At 36.8% G+C, this 13,255-nt stretch overlaps 2 protein-coding genes across 2 annotated transcripts; both read left to right on the forward strand.

The window, feature by feature from the left end:
- The first annotated feature begins 65 nt into the window (after positions 1–65).
- LOC103333352 (acid beta-fructofuranosidase 1, vacuolar-like) lies at positions 66–4,081 on the forward strand. Its single transcript, XM_008236175.2, is given in 8 exon segments — positions 66–639; positions 943–951; positions 1,882–2,738; positions 2,849–2,985; positions 2,987–3,008; positions 3,110–3,330; positions 3,425–3,512; positions 3,612–4,081. Coding segments are annotated over 8 exon segments (1,896 nt in total). The 5' UTR covers positions 66–278; the 3' UTR covers positions 3,813–4,081.
- Positions 4,082–7,695: 3,614 nt separating this feature from the next.
- On the forward strand, positions 7,696–11,880 carry LOC103333350 (monocopper oxidase-like protein SKS1). Its single transcript, XM_089051861.1, has 9 exons — positions 7,696–8,086; positions 8,631–8,740; positions 8,819–9,089; positions 9,176–9,314; positions 9,650–10,016; positions 10,337–10,702; positions 10,787–10,865; positions 11,176–11,375; positions 11,464–11,880. The coding sequence occupies exons 1-9, from the start codon at positions 7,937–7,939 to the stop codon at positions 11,561–11,563; spliced, it is 1,782 nt and encodes a 593-aa protein (XP_088907987.1). The 5' UTR covers positions 7,696–7,936; the 3' UTR covers positions 11,564–11,880.
- Positions 11,881–13,255: the final 1,375 nt, after the last annotated feature.

Genomic DNA, 13,255 nt, shown 5'->3' on the forward strand with positions numbered 1-13,255 from the left:
ATATATAAATGGAGAATACAACCCATTAACACTTGTATTGTACCTGCATTAATAAAGTACTCTCTCTCTCTCTCTCTCTCTCTCTCAATTGGACAACCACCAATCTCCATGCTTATATCTCAATACCAATAACCCATATACTACAAAGCCTACAAGCCTTTGCTGAGATCTACAACTTAGATGGGCTTCTGATTCTCCCTCATTCTCTATTTAAACCCCATTGAATTTAATTATCAACACACTCTTCTCTCTCAAACCCCACTTGCAGAGAGACCGCAATGGACACCAACACTACTTCCTACACTCCCTTGCCCTCCGGACCTCCGGCGACTCCCCGGAGACCCTTGAAGGGTTTTGCCGTGATATTTGCCTCCGTCATTTTTCTCATGTCCTTGGTCGCATTAATCATCAATCAAGGCCCACCCCAACAAGATGGTCACCACCATAAAAAACAGTCAGCTTCTACTGCTTCATCAGAGACGACGTCGTATTCAAGACTGCCTAGAGGAATAGCACAAGGAGTCTCAGCCAAATCTAACCCATCTTTTTCCGACGAAGCTTCTTATAATTGGACCAATGCTATGTTTTCTTGGCAAAGAACAGCCTTCCATTTTCAACCAGAACGTAATTGGATGAATGGTAGGTACACTCACAGCTTTTAATTTCTTTCTTATTTTTCTTTTTCTTTTTCTAGCACAAGGTCTCAATTAAGTACTAAGTTCAATGATTTATTTCATATTTTTTAATTTCTTTTGACTAATATAATCAATGGTAGGTTAGATATGTCTCCATGATTAACTTTCCGAATTTGACATCATTCCAAATATGCTTTTGGATTTGTTTCTTCTATGTTCCTTATTATTGTTTTATATGAGACTAATCAAATTTCTTTTCATCTTCCAACGTTGTTCTTTCTTTGGCTGCTGCTTTCTCCTACTTCAGATCCTGATGGTAAGTTCTTGTGAAAACTCATTATTTACTTCTTCTTCTTCTTTTTATATTTACAGCACTTGACTTTTGTGTTACTTTTTTTTGGCTTGGTAATTCTGAATTAAACCATCTTCTAAATTCGTTAACGAGACTTGCATATCAGAGTTCTCAAATTTGAACCCACATGACATTTTGGTTGTGTGTGTGAAAACCTCATCCCGTGTAGTTTGCTCCTTTTTATTCCTACTTTATATCAAAATATTAACTAATGCAAATTGCATGCCTCATGTGTTCTATTGCTGTCCATTAGGTTGCCCTTAGGTTGCCCTTTTTATTTATCTTTTCGCATTGCCAAAAATTTGTGATGCATACAGCTTATATATAATAAATTTCTTTTTGCATGACAAACTAAAAACTAAATATCATTTTCGTAAGAGGTAGAAGCTAGAAAAATTTACTATTATACCCAATATACGTGACACGCCAAAAAACAATCAGAGGTAAAAACTAAGCATTAATAATGGGAGAATGGTCACGCCGAAAACAATGGAATCCCATCCAAACACTGTTGCTTTATGAGTTGTGGCCATTGGACTTCACATTCAGGGGCCTACCTTTACCCACTTAATCCCCAATCAAACATCGCCACTTGGCACACATAAGGGCCACAATGATTTTAGACAGATGTGGCTCTTTTCTAGATGTGATTTAAAAAAAATACAAAACAGTTGGTCTTTTTTTCGGTTTTGATAGATGTGATTTGTCCAATAAATTTAGCAATCTGCCCCCGTCTAAGTGGAACATACGGTACACCAACCATTCAAAGCATGGATGATTGGAGTTTAGTGCTTGTTGTGGGTCCATATGTTTGCTGACATCATCTATCTTGTGCTCTTCCTTCAGTATTGATCTTATTATAATTTAATTACAATCAATTAATCATTTGTGTAGGTCCAATGTTTTACAAGGGATGGTATCACCTGTTCTACCAGTACAACCCGGACTCCGCTGTGTGGGGCAACATCACGTGGGGCCACGCCGTGTCAATAGACCTGATCCACTGGCTCTACCTCCCGATCGCGATGGTCCCCGATCGATGGTTCGATGCGAACGGCGTGTGGACCGGGTCTTCGACCATCCTGCCCGATGGCCAAATCGTAATGCTATACACTGGCAGCACCAATGAGTCTGTGCAAGTACAAAATCTTGCCTACCCTGCCAACCTATCTGATCCTCTCCTCCTCCATTGGGTCAAGTACTCGGGTAACCCGGTCCTAACTCCCCCACCCGGAATTGGATCTACGGATTTCCGTGACCCGACAACCGCGTGGATTGGGCCCGATGGCCTATGGCGAATTACCATCGGGTCAAAGGTCAATAAAACTGGCATTTCAATTGTCTACACCACCGCTAATTTTATAGACTACGAGCTATTGGAGGGGGTTTTGCATGCTGTCCCGGGTACGGGTATGTGGGAGTGCGTGGACTTTTACCCGGTTTCTATAAACGGGTCCAAGGGTTTGGAGACGTCCGTGAATGGCCCGGGAGTTAAGCACGTGCTGAAGGCCAGTTTGGATGATAAGAAAATGGATTACTACGCAATTGGGACTTACTTTGTGGAGAACAATACGTGGATACCTGATGACCCGAAAATAGATGTGGGTATCGGGTTGAAGTATGACTATGGGAGATACTATGCATCAAAGACATTTTATGACCAGAACAAGGAGAGAAGGATCCTGCTTGGTTGGATCAATGAAACTGATACTGAAACTGACGACTTGGAAAAAGGCTGGTCCTCCCTTCAGGTATATTACATGAACCATTCTCAAAACCAATATTCTTCTTGGGCCTCACATTAAAAAAATAAAAAAGAAGCAAAATTGAATCAAACCCACATTGATTACTTTGTTTGCAGACCATTCCAAGGTCTGTGCTGTTCGACAATGCAACTGGAACCCATTTGCTTCAATGGCCAGTGGAAGAGATTGAAGACTTGAGATTAAACAGTACAGAGTTTAGCGATGTCTTGGTTGAGCAGGGACGGTTGTGCCCTTGATATTGGAACAGCTACACAGGTTTGTCTAAGAATATGTAATCTTTGTTATATACATAATAATAATCATATTTTTTTTCCTAATTTCTAACGTATCTTTTTCTTGGTTGCAAATATGGACAGCTGGACATATTCGTCGTCTTTGAAATAGAAGAATTGGAAACAGAGAGTGTAAATGGCAGTGTAGGTTGCGGTGATGGGGCTACAGATAGGAGCACATTGGGACCATTTGGCATTTTGGTCCTTGCAGATGAGACTCTTTCTGAGCTAACCCCTGTTTATTTCCGAGTTTCCAACTCCACCGATGGGGATGTCACGACTTATTTCTGCGCCGACGAAACAAGGTTTGCATCTTTAATCAATGTTAAGATTGCCCATCAAATAATTTTCACTATGAAATTAATCTTACGAACAATAACATGTTGGCTTTTGATGCAGATCTTCTAAGGCTCCTGAAGTCTACAAAACAGTTTATGGAGGCCAAGTTCCTGTGTTGGATGGTGAAACATATTCTGCCAGAGTATTGGTAACAATTTCTCTGCTTACCAAGTTTGTATTTGTTGAAAATCAAAAGGGGTTGTTGAAATTGTGATCATGTTCTAAATTTTGGTGTTGAATGTTGCAGGTTGATCATTCAATTGTGGAAAGCTTTGCACAAGGAGGTAGGACGGTGATTGCGTCGCGGGTTTATCCAACGGAAGCAATCTATGGAGCAGCAAGGCTATTTTTGTTCAACAATGCAACTGGAGTGAATGTCAAGGCCACCCTCAAGATTTGGCAACTCAATTCAGCCTTCATTCATCCTTTCCCATTAGACCAGATTTGATCAGTGACATTAAATTAAGGAATTCTTGCTGCAGAGCAAAGCCAGTTGATTGATCAAATCTATTGCCGCAAATCTCCTTCGGTAGGATCATAAATTTTGTGGCAAGCAAATGCCAAGTGAGCGTCATTGTTATTTAAACCTTTTTCTTTTTCCTTGTTTGGGTTGTACCTTTCAGTTTGTATTTAGGCATGCCCTTCAGCCTTATCTTTTGATTCGAGTTCCAATAGTAACAAATTAATGAAGTGAAAATTTTGCTCATTGAACTGAAATTCCTCTTGATTTTCCATGTCTTGCAAAATTAGGATGGCCAGAGTCTGAATACGCATAAGGGCAAAAGAAATCATTCCAACTTGTTATCAATGTACATTATTTGTTCTTTCAAGTGTCCATAACAAGTACTTGTTACAGAAATACTGTGTCTGATTTCGAAGTGTGTAGATATATATTGTGAGTCCCATCTAGTAATGGTATTCAAATACATCAACGGCTATGAATGAATCACGTACCTAAGTCCTGACTGACCCTAGCATCTTCCGTCGTAATACTAACAAATTGTGGGCCATGATAGCCAGATTGGGCCAATGCCTGTTGTATTGGACTATAATCAATTTGGGTTTCGTTTTGGACTGAGGAACCATCCAAACAAACCACATGTGCTGGTGCTTAATTTAATTCAATTTTACTACTCCTACACATACATGACTAGCCATTCGACCGTTGGTCCTATTTTTTTTTTAAAGACTCCTAATGTATAGTTTTAAAATTGTGAAGCACATTTGACTTTTATTTCCAATGCTGCATCTTTTTGGCCGCATCAATGCAGCCAAATACTCATCCCTGAAAAAGAAAGATGCAGCAGTTTCTGCTTAATTTATGGATCATGGCTAATTCTAAAGTATCATTAATTAATCTTTTAGGTTTTTGAATGGAAGCCAGCCCCTATGTATAAATTTGTTAATATAATGCCCTGTCTTCTACGTTTGTCATTGCATTCTTATCCATAAGCTTTTATCTTTTTTTCTTATATAGTTTTGTATTGGTTCCATGTTCTTATTTTACCAAGAGTTTTGTTCCGGAGTAGAATTTCGATGTCCATATGGAAGATAGACATTTAATTAGGAATGTACTTTTGAACTACCACAAATTTGAATCAAGCAACCGGCTTCATATGCCAATAGAGTCTTAAAAGATTTCGTAGAATCTCGGAGTATAAAAGAAGATGTATAAAAAGTTTGTGAAGTTTACACAACTACAATGTAGTTTAACGATCGTAACTGTTTATATATATAATGCTTCAAGAATCTTTCTTTCAAGATATGCATCGTTTAAACTCGAAGTTGTTTAGTCATCGATTATGTGCAGAACACATATATGATATACTAATTCAATTGCAAAATTTTGTAGAGTCGTCTACTTGTAAAAGCTGAAAGACATGTCCCTTTTACTTGGTTAAATAAGACTAGGTCGTTTTTGATTGAAAGATTGAGCTCATCTTTATTATAGTTGTTATTTGTCCTTATAGCTTGTACTATCTTTTATTCAAAATGTCCCAGGACTTTGTGTTAATGTCATTTTATTCTCTGCGTGTATGCAGGCTTCTTTTGCTTTTCATTATTATTATTTTGTTGCAAGCCATGTGCAAGTTAGTTGCTTCCTGCCAACGCCCAGGATATAAAATTAAGCAAAGGACAAGTTTTCCTCTTCTTTATATTATCTTAGGCAATACATTCCATTTGTTTTTGTTTAATCGCAATTCAAATCGCTAATTTTTTATTTTTTATTTATAAAAAAATTTAATTCAAAAAAAGGAGAGAATTGAATTAGTATTGTCCCAGTTGCTTATTTTGTGTGTCCATGCACATGGTTTAGTAAGACTTTGATCACAAATTATTAGTGGCACACCAAACTCATCGACACTCTCATTCAATTGGACCAATTGACGGGCATATCACTTTCCCAACAACAACCTCATTATCGACTTAATTACATCACAACTTTGGCAAATTCTCATTAATCATTATTGTCTTCAGACCCATATTTGTCCACTTACGTTTGCCGCCACTTTCAGTTCCTCCTTCGTTGGTTGACGATAATTCATTTCTGAAATGAAAAATGAAAGAATTTTATAGTATAATCAAATTGTGTGACATTTTAAAGTCAAATAAAACAAATGCGCATGGAACAAGCGGCTCTCCATATCAATTTTGGATTCTATTGCCACATCCTCATGCTGCTGCCACAAAACCTTAACCCTCACGAAAACTCCACCAAACAAACCTCTATTTTTCAAAACATATAAATATTTAATATATGCAAATATAGACTTAGCCAAGTTGTATGATTAGAGCGGATATGCTCTTCACTCTGTACTCGAATTCGAATCTCCATCGTAATTTAGATTACATTAAAATATAATATCGTTTATATTAATAAAAAAATTAATATATACAAATACATTGTTTGAAATTTACTAATAAAGTATAGAATTTATATGAAACAAATGTGACTTGAAAATCAAGTTTAAGCATATGCACATTACTGCTCCATTTGAATATGTTAATAAACCCCTTAATTAATACATGCAATGTATCTTATATAAAAGGATTTGGATCATTTACTCTGATTTTATCTGTCATGATATGTTTGACTTTTATTATATATTTGTCACCTCAGTAAAATTTAATTTAAGGAATACAAAATGAACACAAAACATAACAAAAGGAAAATAGTACAATCAGGATTTTTGATTGAGGTCAGACTATTTTTCTCAAAAAAGAAGGAAGATTATAATTGTTGTAAATTAAAAAACATTGATGACCCCGTTAATGGCACGGAGAATAAATTGCCATATCAACCAGATCATGCCACCTCAGCAACGAGTGGACCATCCCAATAATGTTTTTGGCTTTTAAGAAAATCATTCAAATGAAGGAAAACAACGGTGGAATGGAATAGTAAACCGTGTAATCTGCGTGTTCTGCCTTCAGTGGGGACGTGGACAACCAATAACAATATACGAGAATCAAAAAGAAAAGATTATGAATAAAATAAAAGTTTCACAGTCAGCAAATTAGGGTGGGCCCTGAAGCCGTGCATGTTGTGGCTTTTTCAGAGATGAGAACGTTAGAAAATCTGAGCGAGCGCGAGACGCCGAAAATTGTGCCTTTGTGTTAGTGGGCCAGCTGCTCTGTGGACTCTCCTTCGCTGTCAACTATTTTGATTCGCCATCCCGCTTGTCACCGCCAACACCCGGTAAATCAGACAATATATTGTGTGTCTATATATATATATATATGTAAATTTTGTTTTTTATGCTTACACATTTTCTTCAAAATCAAATAATATTCGGTTGTGATTCTGTTTTCCCAAAGGAAAAAAAATCAAATCAATCTTAGGAATGAATTAGCCTTTTCTCATCATCATGTTAATTTTTTTTTTGTTAATTAAATATATTCTAAAGGAATGCCCTCGTGTCCCTTAAGGGCATTCAAATGATTTGGAGTTATATATATATATATACACACACATATATATCGAATACAAGCGATAGTCTAAATTATAAGAGAATTTAGATTCCAAGTCATGTGAAGAAGATCGCATTTTATAATCTAATAAAAAAATGATTGTTACATAACCTTTTGTTATATGCTAACTCTTGTATTTTATAACCAAAAAATGTCACTACCATGTCAAATTATTGGTTAAATTCAAAGGTTATGGTAAATCCAAAAATATTTTTATTTATGGTATATTTTAGCAGGAAAGATTTTGTTTTTATGGTCTGAAAAAAATAAAATTCAATTGATAAATAAATAGAAACTGAACCAGTTGAGGCAGTCACCTGTCACCGTCCTAAATATATGCGCGTTAGACCAAAATTTTCGATGAACGGAGTGGTTGTAGCATGATACAGTGCGTGACTCATAGCCTTCTCCATTCTTCTCTTACAGACTAAGAAGAAGAAAAAACTTCCTTCCGTTTTCACACTCAACCTTCGTTTTTCCTCACTCTATTTCTCTCTCCTGCTTTGATAATGTAAAAGAAGTTCTCCAAATCCCAGAAAAATCGTCTTTGATATCATAGAAGCTTACACTCATACATATAGTTTTCTGTTTCAGACGCTCATGGCTCTGTTTGGGCTCTCTCTGTTCACTCTGTTTTCTTTGACCCACATTGCTCTGCTTTCAACTCTCTGTTCCGCTGCAGACCCCACCGTCTCCTATGACTTCCGAGTCTCTTACATCACCGCCTCCCCGCTCGGCGTTCCTCAGCGGGTACGCTTCTCATAGCGCTCTCTTTTATTTCATTTGGGTTTACTTTGTTTTTACTGCTGTGTGAGAAAGCGGGCGATTATTGGTTTACATTTTGGCTTGGGATCTATTGGAAATGCCATTATAATTTTTTTTTTCTTTATGGGTTTTGTATTTTTATGTAATTTTTTTTTTCAGTAAATCCATGGTTTATGTTGTGTGTGGTATTCTATCAGAGTCGAGGGTTTATGTTGGGGTTTTTCATAAGGGTGCTTATAACTCATTTTCTATGTGGGGTTTGGGTTTTTCAACGATTTTGTGTTAATTTTCAGTACATTTTGAAGGATATATTTAGTCCTAATGAGGAAAATTGGTTGTTCCAAACCCTTCTACGCAAGGGTTTTCCACCCCATTTTGTAATCATTCATATATTTTTGGCTACGTTTGGACGAGTGATATAGTTTTTAGGCTTTGTCTTGTATCTTACATGATTAGGAGTTTTGAGTCTTTTGAAGTAGATCAAAATTTAACTTGCATTACTTGTTATTGTTGGAATTTTTGACTGCAGGTTATAGCAGTTAATGAGAAGTTTCCTGGTCCTCCTATCAATGCTACTACAAATAACAATGTTATTGTTAATGTACAGAATGAATTGGACGAAGATCTCCTCCTTACTTGGTAGGCTTCACCACAACATTCATTTTATTTCATGAAATGGAGCGTTTTTGAGATGCTTGAGATGATTGTCTATGACAGGTCTGGGATCCAAATGCGGCGCAATTCATGGCAGGATGGTGTTCTTGGCACAAATTGTCCAATCCCTCCTAAATGGAATTGGACTTATCAGTTTCAAGTTAAGGATCAGATCGGGAGCTTCTTCTACTTCCCATCTTTAAATTTTCAGAGAGCAGCAGGGGGTTTTGGTTCCTTTCATATTAATAACAGGGAAATTATTGCAATTCCTTTTAATAAGCCTGATGGGGATATCTTCATTACTATTGGTGACTGGTATACACGAAACCATACGGTCAGTATTTGTTGCTGTTTTGGTTTTTTCATGTGAACAATGAAGGTACAGAAATGACTCCCCCAACCCCCTTTGTCTTTTTCTAGGCACTGAGAACTGCTCTTGATGCTGGAAAAGACCTCGGGATGCCAGATGGAGTTCTTATCAATGGGAAGGGGCCTTATCAATATAACAATACCCTAGTACCTGATGGGATTCAGTTTGAAACCATCAACGTTGATCCAGGTATTTTTTTCAGCCTCCTTTTTAATATTCACTTTGTTTTCACAGGTTTTCTAGTTTCTGATTTGTATGATATCATTATAAGTATGATTATTTGTTAATAACTCCATTCTACTATCATGGAGCTTAATTATTTCACTTGATTTGGTTCAGAATGCCCCAAGTAATTTCAGTTTCCATAGCTGTGCCTATGAAGCAAATTTCTGCGCCTCTAAATAACACTAAATTCAAATTAGGATTGTGCCAGGACATCTCGTACCTGTGGTGCAATATTCTTATCTGTTATGTGTGTGGCATTTCTCTTGGAAAATTGTTTCACATGACATTCTACTTTGCAGGAAAGACTTATCGATTACGTGTGCACAATGTTGGTATTTCAACAAGTTTGAACTTCAGAATTCAGAGTCACAATCTGCTTCTAGCTGAAACAGAGGGTCATTATACAATGCAACAAAACTATACAAACTTTGATATTCATGTCGGACAGTCATATTCATTTCTTATTACCACGGATCAGAATGCCAGTAGTGACTACTACATTGTTGCAAGTGCAAGGTTTGTAAATGAGTCACTTTGGCAAAGGGTTACTGGTGTTGCTGTCTTACACTATTCCAACTCTAAAGGTCCAGCAAGTGGTGCTCTCCCTGACCCTCCCAATGATGTTTATGACAAGACATGGTCGATGAACCAGGCATTGAGTATCAGGTTTGTTTGTTTTTTTTTTTCTCAGATTATGCTCATTCAAGAGGTTGATTTATTGTAAGATTTCTTGTGGTATTGAGATGTTAACAGTTTGCTTATGAGGAGTCATCAGTTCTCTTATATAGAAAAGAATAGAACAGAGATATCGACTTAAACCATTTTCGTGCATGCATATATTGGATTTCCACTTTAAGCTTCCTCATCCTTTCCCCTATTTTGTTCAGCTTTAGGCGAATCTGAGAATATTTGTTACTAGTGCACTTCACTCGAGAGTATTTGTTACTAGTTCACTTCTCTCAAGTCTTTGGCTTTGTTATTGTCAGGCAAAATGGATCTGCAAGTGGAGCTCGCCCTAATCCTCAAGGATCATTTCACTACGGTTCAATTAATATCACCGATACATACGTGTTAAAGACAGTGCCACCACAGATAATCAATGGGAAACTGCGAGCTACACTAAATGGCATCTCATTTTCCAATCTTACTACACCAATCAGGCTTGCTGATCAGCATAAAGTTAGGGGAGCCTATAAGCTTGATTTCCCCAATAAGCCACTAAATAGATCCCTCCGAAATGATATATCTGTTATCAATGCTACATATAAGGGTTTTATTGAAATCATTTTCCAGAACAATGACACCACAGTGCAGAGTTTTCATTTGGATGGATATTCCTTTTTTTTGGTTGGGTAAGTTTTATTTTATTTTAAATTGCTTTATATCATTCACTTTAAAAACATGGGAGTTTAGAGAATCTGATTTGTTGTGTACAGGATGGATTATGGTGAGTGGACTGAAGACAGCAGAAATAGATACAATAAGTGGGACGGAATCTCTCGCTGCACTGCACAGGTTTGTCTTCTTATTGGAGCATCTGTTTTTCTTACCCCCAAAAGGGAAAAAAATTTCTGTGGAATAAGCCTATATGAATGTGATGTTGTGTTACAACTTACAATATGGATGCTTAGATGTTGATTGAGGTTGCTATTGTTTCTCTTGTGACAGTTTTAGATTGTGATTTTTTTGAAACAAATGGCCACATATCTATTGTCCTGGATCGTCTTATTGTTCATGCATTGGTGTTATGAAGTTATGAGGATGACTTGCAACGCTTGTTTTTTATATATCTTGCATTAAGTGCTTCTCTTTTGCGAATGTGTAGGTTTTCCCTGGTGCATGGACGGCAGTGCTCGTCTCACTTGACAACCCCGGGGCATGGAATCTTAGATCACAAAACCTTGATAGATGGTATCTGGGCCAAGAGACATATTTGAGAATTGTGAATCCAGAGGAGAATGGTGAAACAGAGTTTGGTGCGCCCGATAATGTTCTGTATTGTGGTGCCCTAGCCTACTTGCAGAAGTATGCTAACAATGCCATTAACTCATTCTCCCCCCCTCTCTCTAGATGAATGTTTTCATTCTAACATTTCCTTCTTTGGCATCTTCAGGGAACAGAAGCACTCTTCTGCAACATCAATTTCCGGAGGAAATATCAAGCTCTTCTCTCTGCTAATGGCATTCTTCACTTTGGTTTGTACTTTTAGATGATGAATTTATTGGTGGCTGTTGAGAGGTCCTATTGTTCCAAGCAGCGGCAGCATTTTCCTGCTGAGTTGCTGGGGGGTTCCAATACATATCTTAGAGTTTAGGTGTGCAAATCCAGTCAATCGTGGTACATTTTTTTTTTCGTGGTTTTAGTGACATTTGCTTCTTTTTTGGAATTTTGTGGAAGCAATACACATACAATACCGTGTAATTGGTCTTTTCCTGATCCAACATTCTTTTGTGCGTTTATGTGTAATCATGATGATGATTATTAACCCGTTCTCAATCAATCAATCCGATACCATTTGTCTTCCTTTAAACTCAACTTGGCATGCGTTTGATGTCGATTTCTTATCATTATTTTTAGGTATTTAGATAAGTGCAAGAATTCTATAGTGTGGGCCTTATATATGACCCTTAGGTGAGACCCTATCTCTTAACCGTTGGATCAAATTGGATAGTTGTTTGTTCAAATTCGTTATCCTGATCTAACGATTAAGAGATAGGACCTCACTTAAGAACATCTACAATCGTGTTCTCTATTTTCTAGTTAAAATTTAGCTAAAAACATATAAAAGTTATTTTAGGAGCTCCTTATAAAATTTAAACTTCAATTGTGCTCTCTAGTTTAGGGAGTCATAAATGCTATAACCTCTTTTTAATTTGTCAATTTGTATTTAAAATAATATAAAAAGTAGTTAGCATTAATTAAAAGTTTGAAATACTCATTAAATAAAGCAGAATTAAATTATGGGGAGCTATTAGGAGTTTTTTTTTCCTCTCCTTATATTAAGGAGCTCCTAGAGGTCTCCCTTATTTTAGGAGGTGGATAAGGAGCATGATTGGAGTTGTATTTTTCCAATTCCTCTTTAAAATTTGTCTAAGGATGTAGTTTAGAAGCCAATTGTGGATGCTATGAGGGCCATATATAAGGCCCTAACTATAGAATGAACTCTAGATAAGTGTTTCTTCAAATTTTGCAATGATTAGAGCGTCCCTAGAGTTTCATGAAGCTTTTAGGCCCGTTGGTGGCCCATATACAATCAAAATTTGCACCCTCAATAACAGGGGCTTATTCAGACCCAAAATTAAACAAGGGCTTACTAATGAGTCCTTAATACTCATCTAATCAATGAAAATGTTATTTGTAGACTGCTAGATTGAATCCCTCACTACTATAACTCCTCATTATAGAAGTTTGCCTCCACCTATGATCCATAAATTTGATGAGACGCAGATCAAATAAATTTTACAATATGATCAAGGACACCTGCAAAAGCATGTCTTGGGTGGGCACCGATTATAGAAAGGGTTGAATTTGTGGGTTTGATTGAAGAACATGATAGCACGAGTCACATGGTGTGCTTGTTTATTATTATGCGTACTTATGATTACATTGATATCTTCCTTCTTCCGCAAACAACAATTTGAGATAAATTAATGCATTAAACCTTAATTATCAATCATAATTACCTCTCTAAAATACCATTTTGTTCATGTCATGCCTATGGCAACATTCTATTCTCGGTCATAATTTTTTTTTTTCCATCTCTAGCCTCTACATATAGCTATCGTGCATTTACCTGCATTTCGCTACATCCAAACCATCCTAATAATCTAACATGCCACATCATCAAGCTTGAGTTTTTTTAAACTCACGTTTTATGCCTTCAGTTTTGAGGGTCTTGCTTGGTT

This window comes from Prunus mume, linkage group LG5, assembly GCF_029339155.1.
Source record: "Prunus mume cultivar Tortuosa linkage group LG5, ASM2933915v1, whole genome shotgun sequence".
Classification (NCBI taxonomy): domain Eukaryota; kingdom Viridiplantae; phylum Streptophyta; class Magnoliopsida; order Rosales; family Rosaceae; genus Prunus; species Prunus mume.

Bases quoted from the DNA above. Each gene is read 5' to 3' on its own strand.
- LOC103333350 (XM_089051861.1), top strand. From the start codon at position 7,937: ATGGCTCTGTTTGGGCTCTCTCTGTTCACTCTGTTTTCTTTGACCCAC. The intron at 9,090-9,175 runs GTCAGTATTTGT...GTCTTTTTCTAG, and splicing joins GGTATACACGAAACCATACG to GCACTGAGAACTGCTCTTGA. The intron at 10,866-11,175 runs GTTTGTCTTCTT...GCGAATGTGTAG, and splicing joins TCTCTCGCTGCACTGCACAG to GTTTTCCCTGGTGCATGGAC.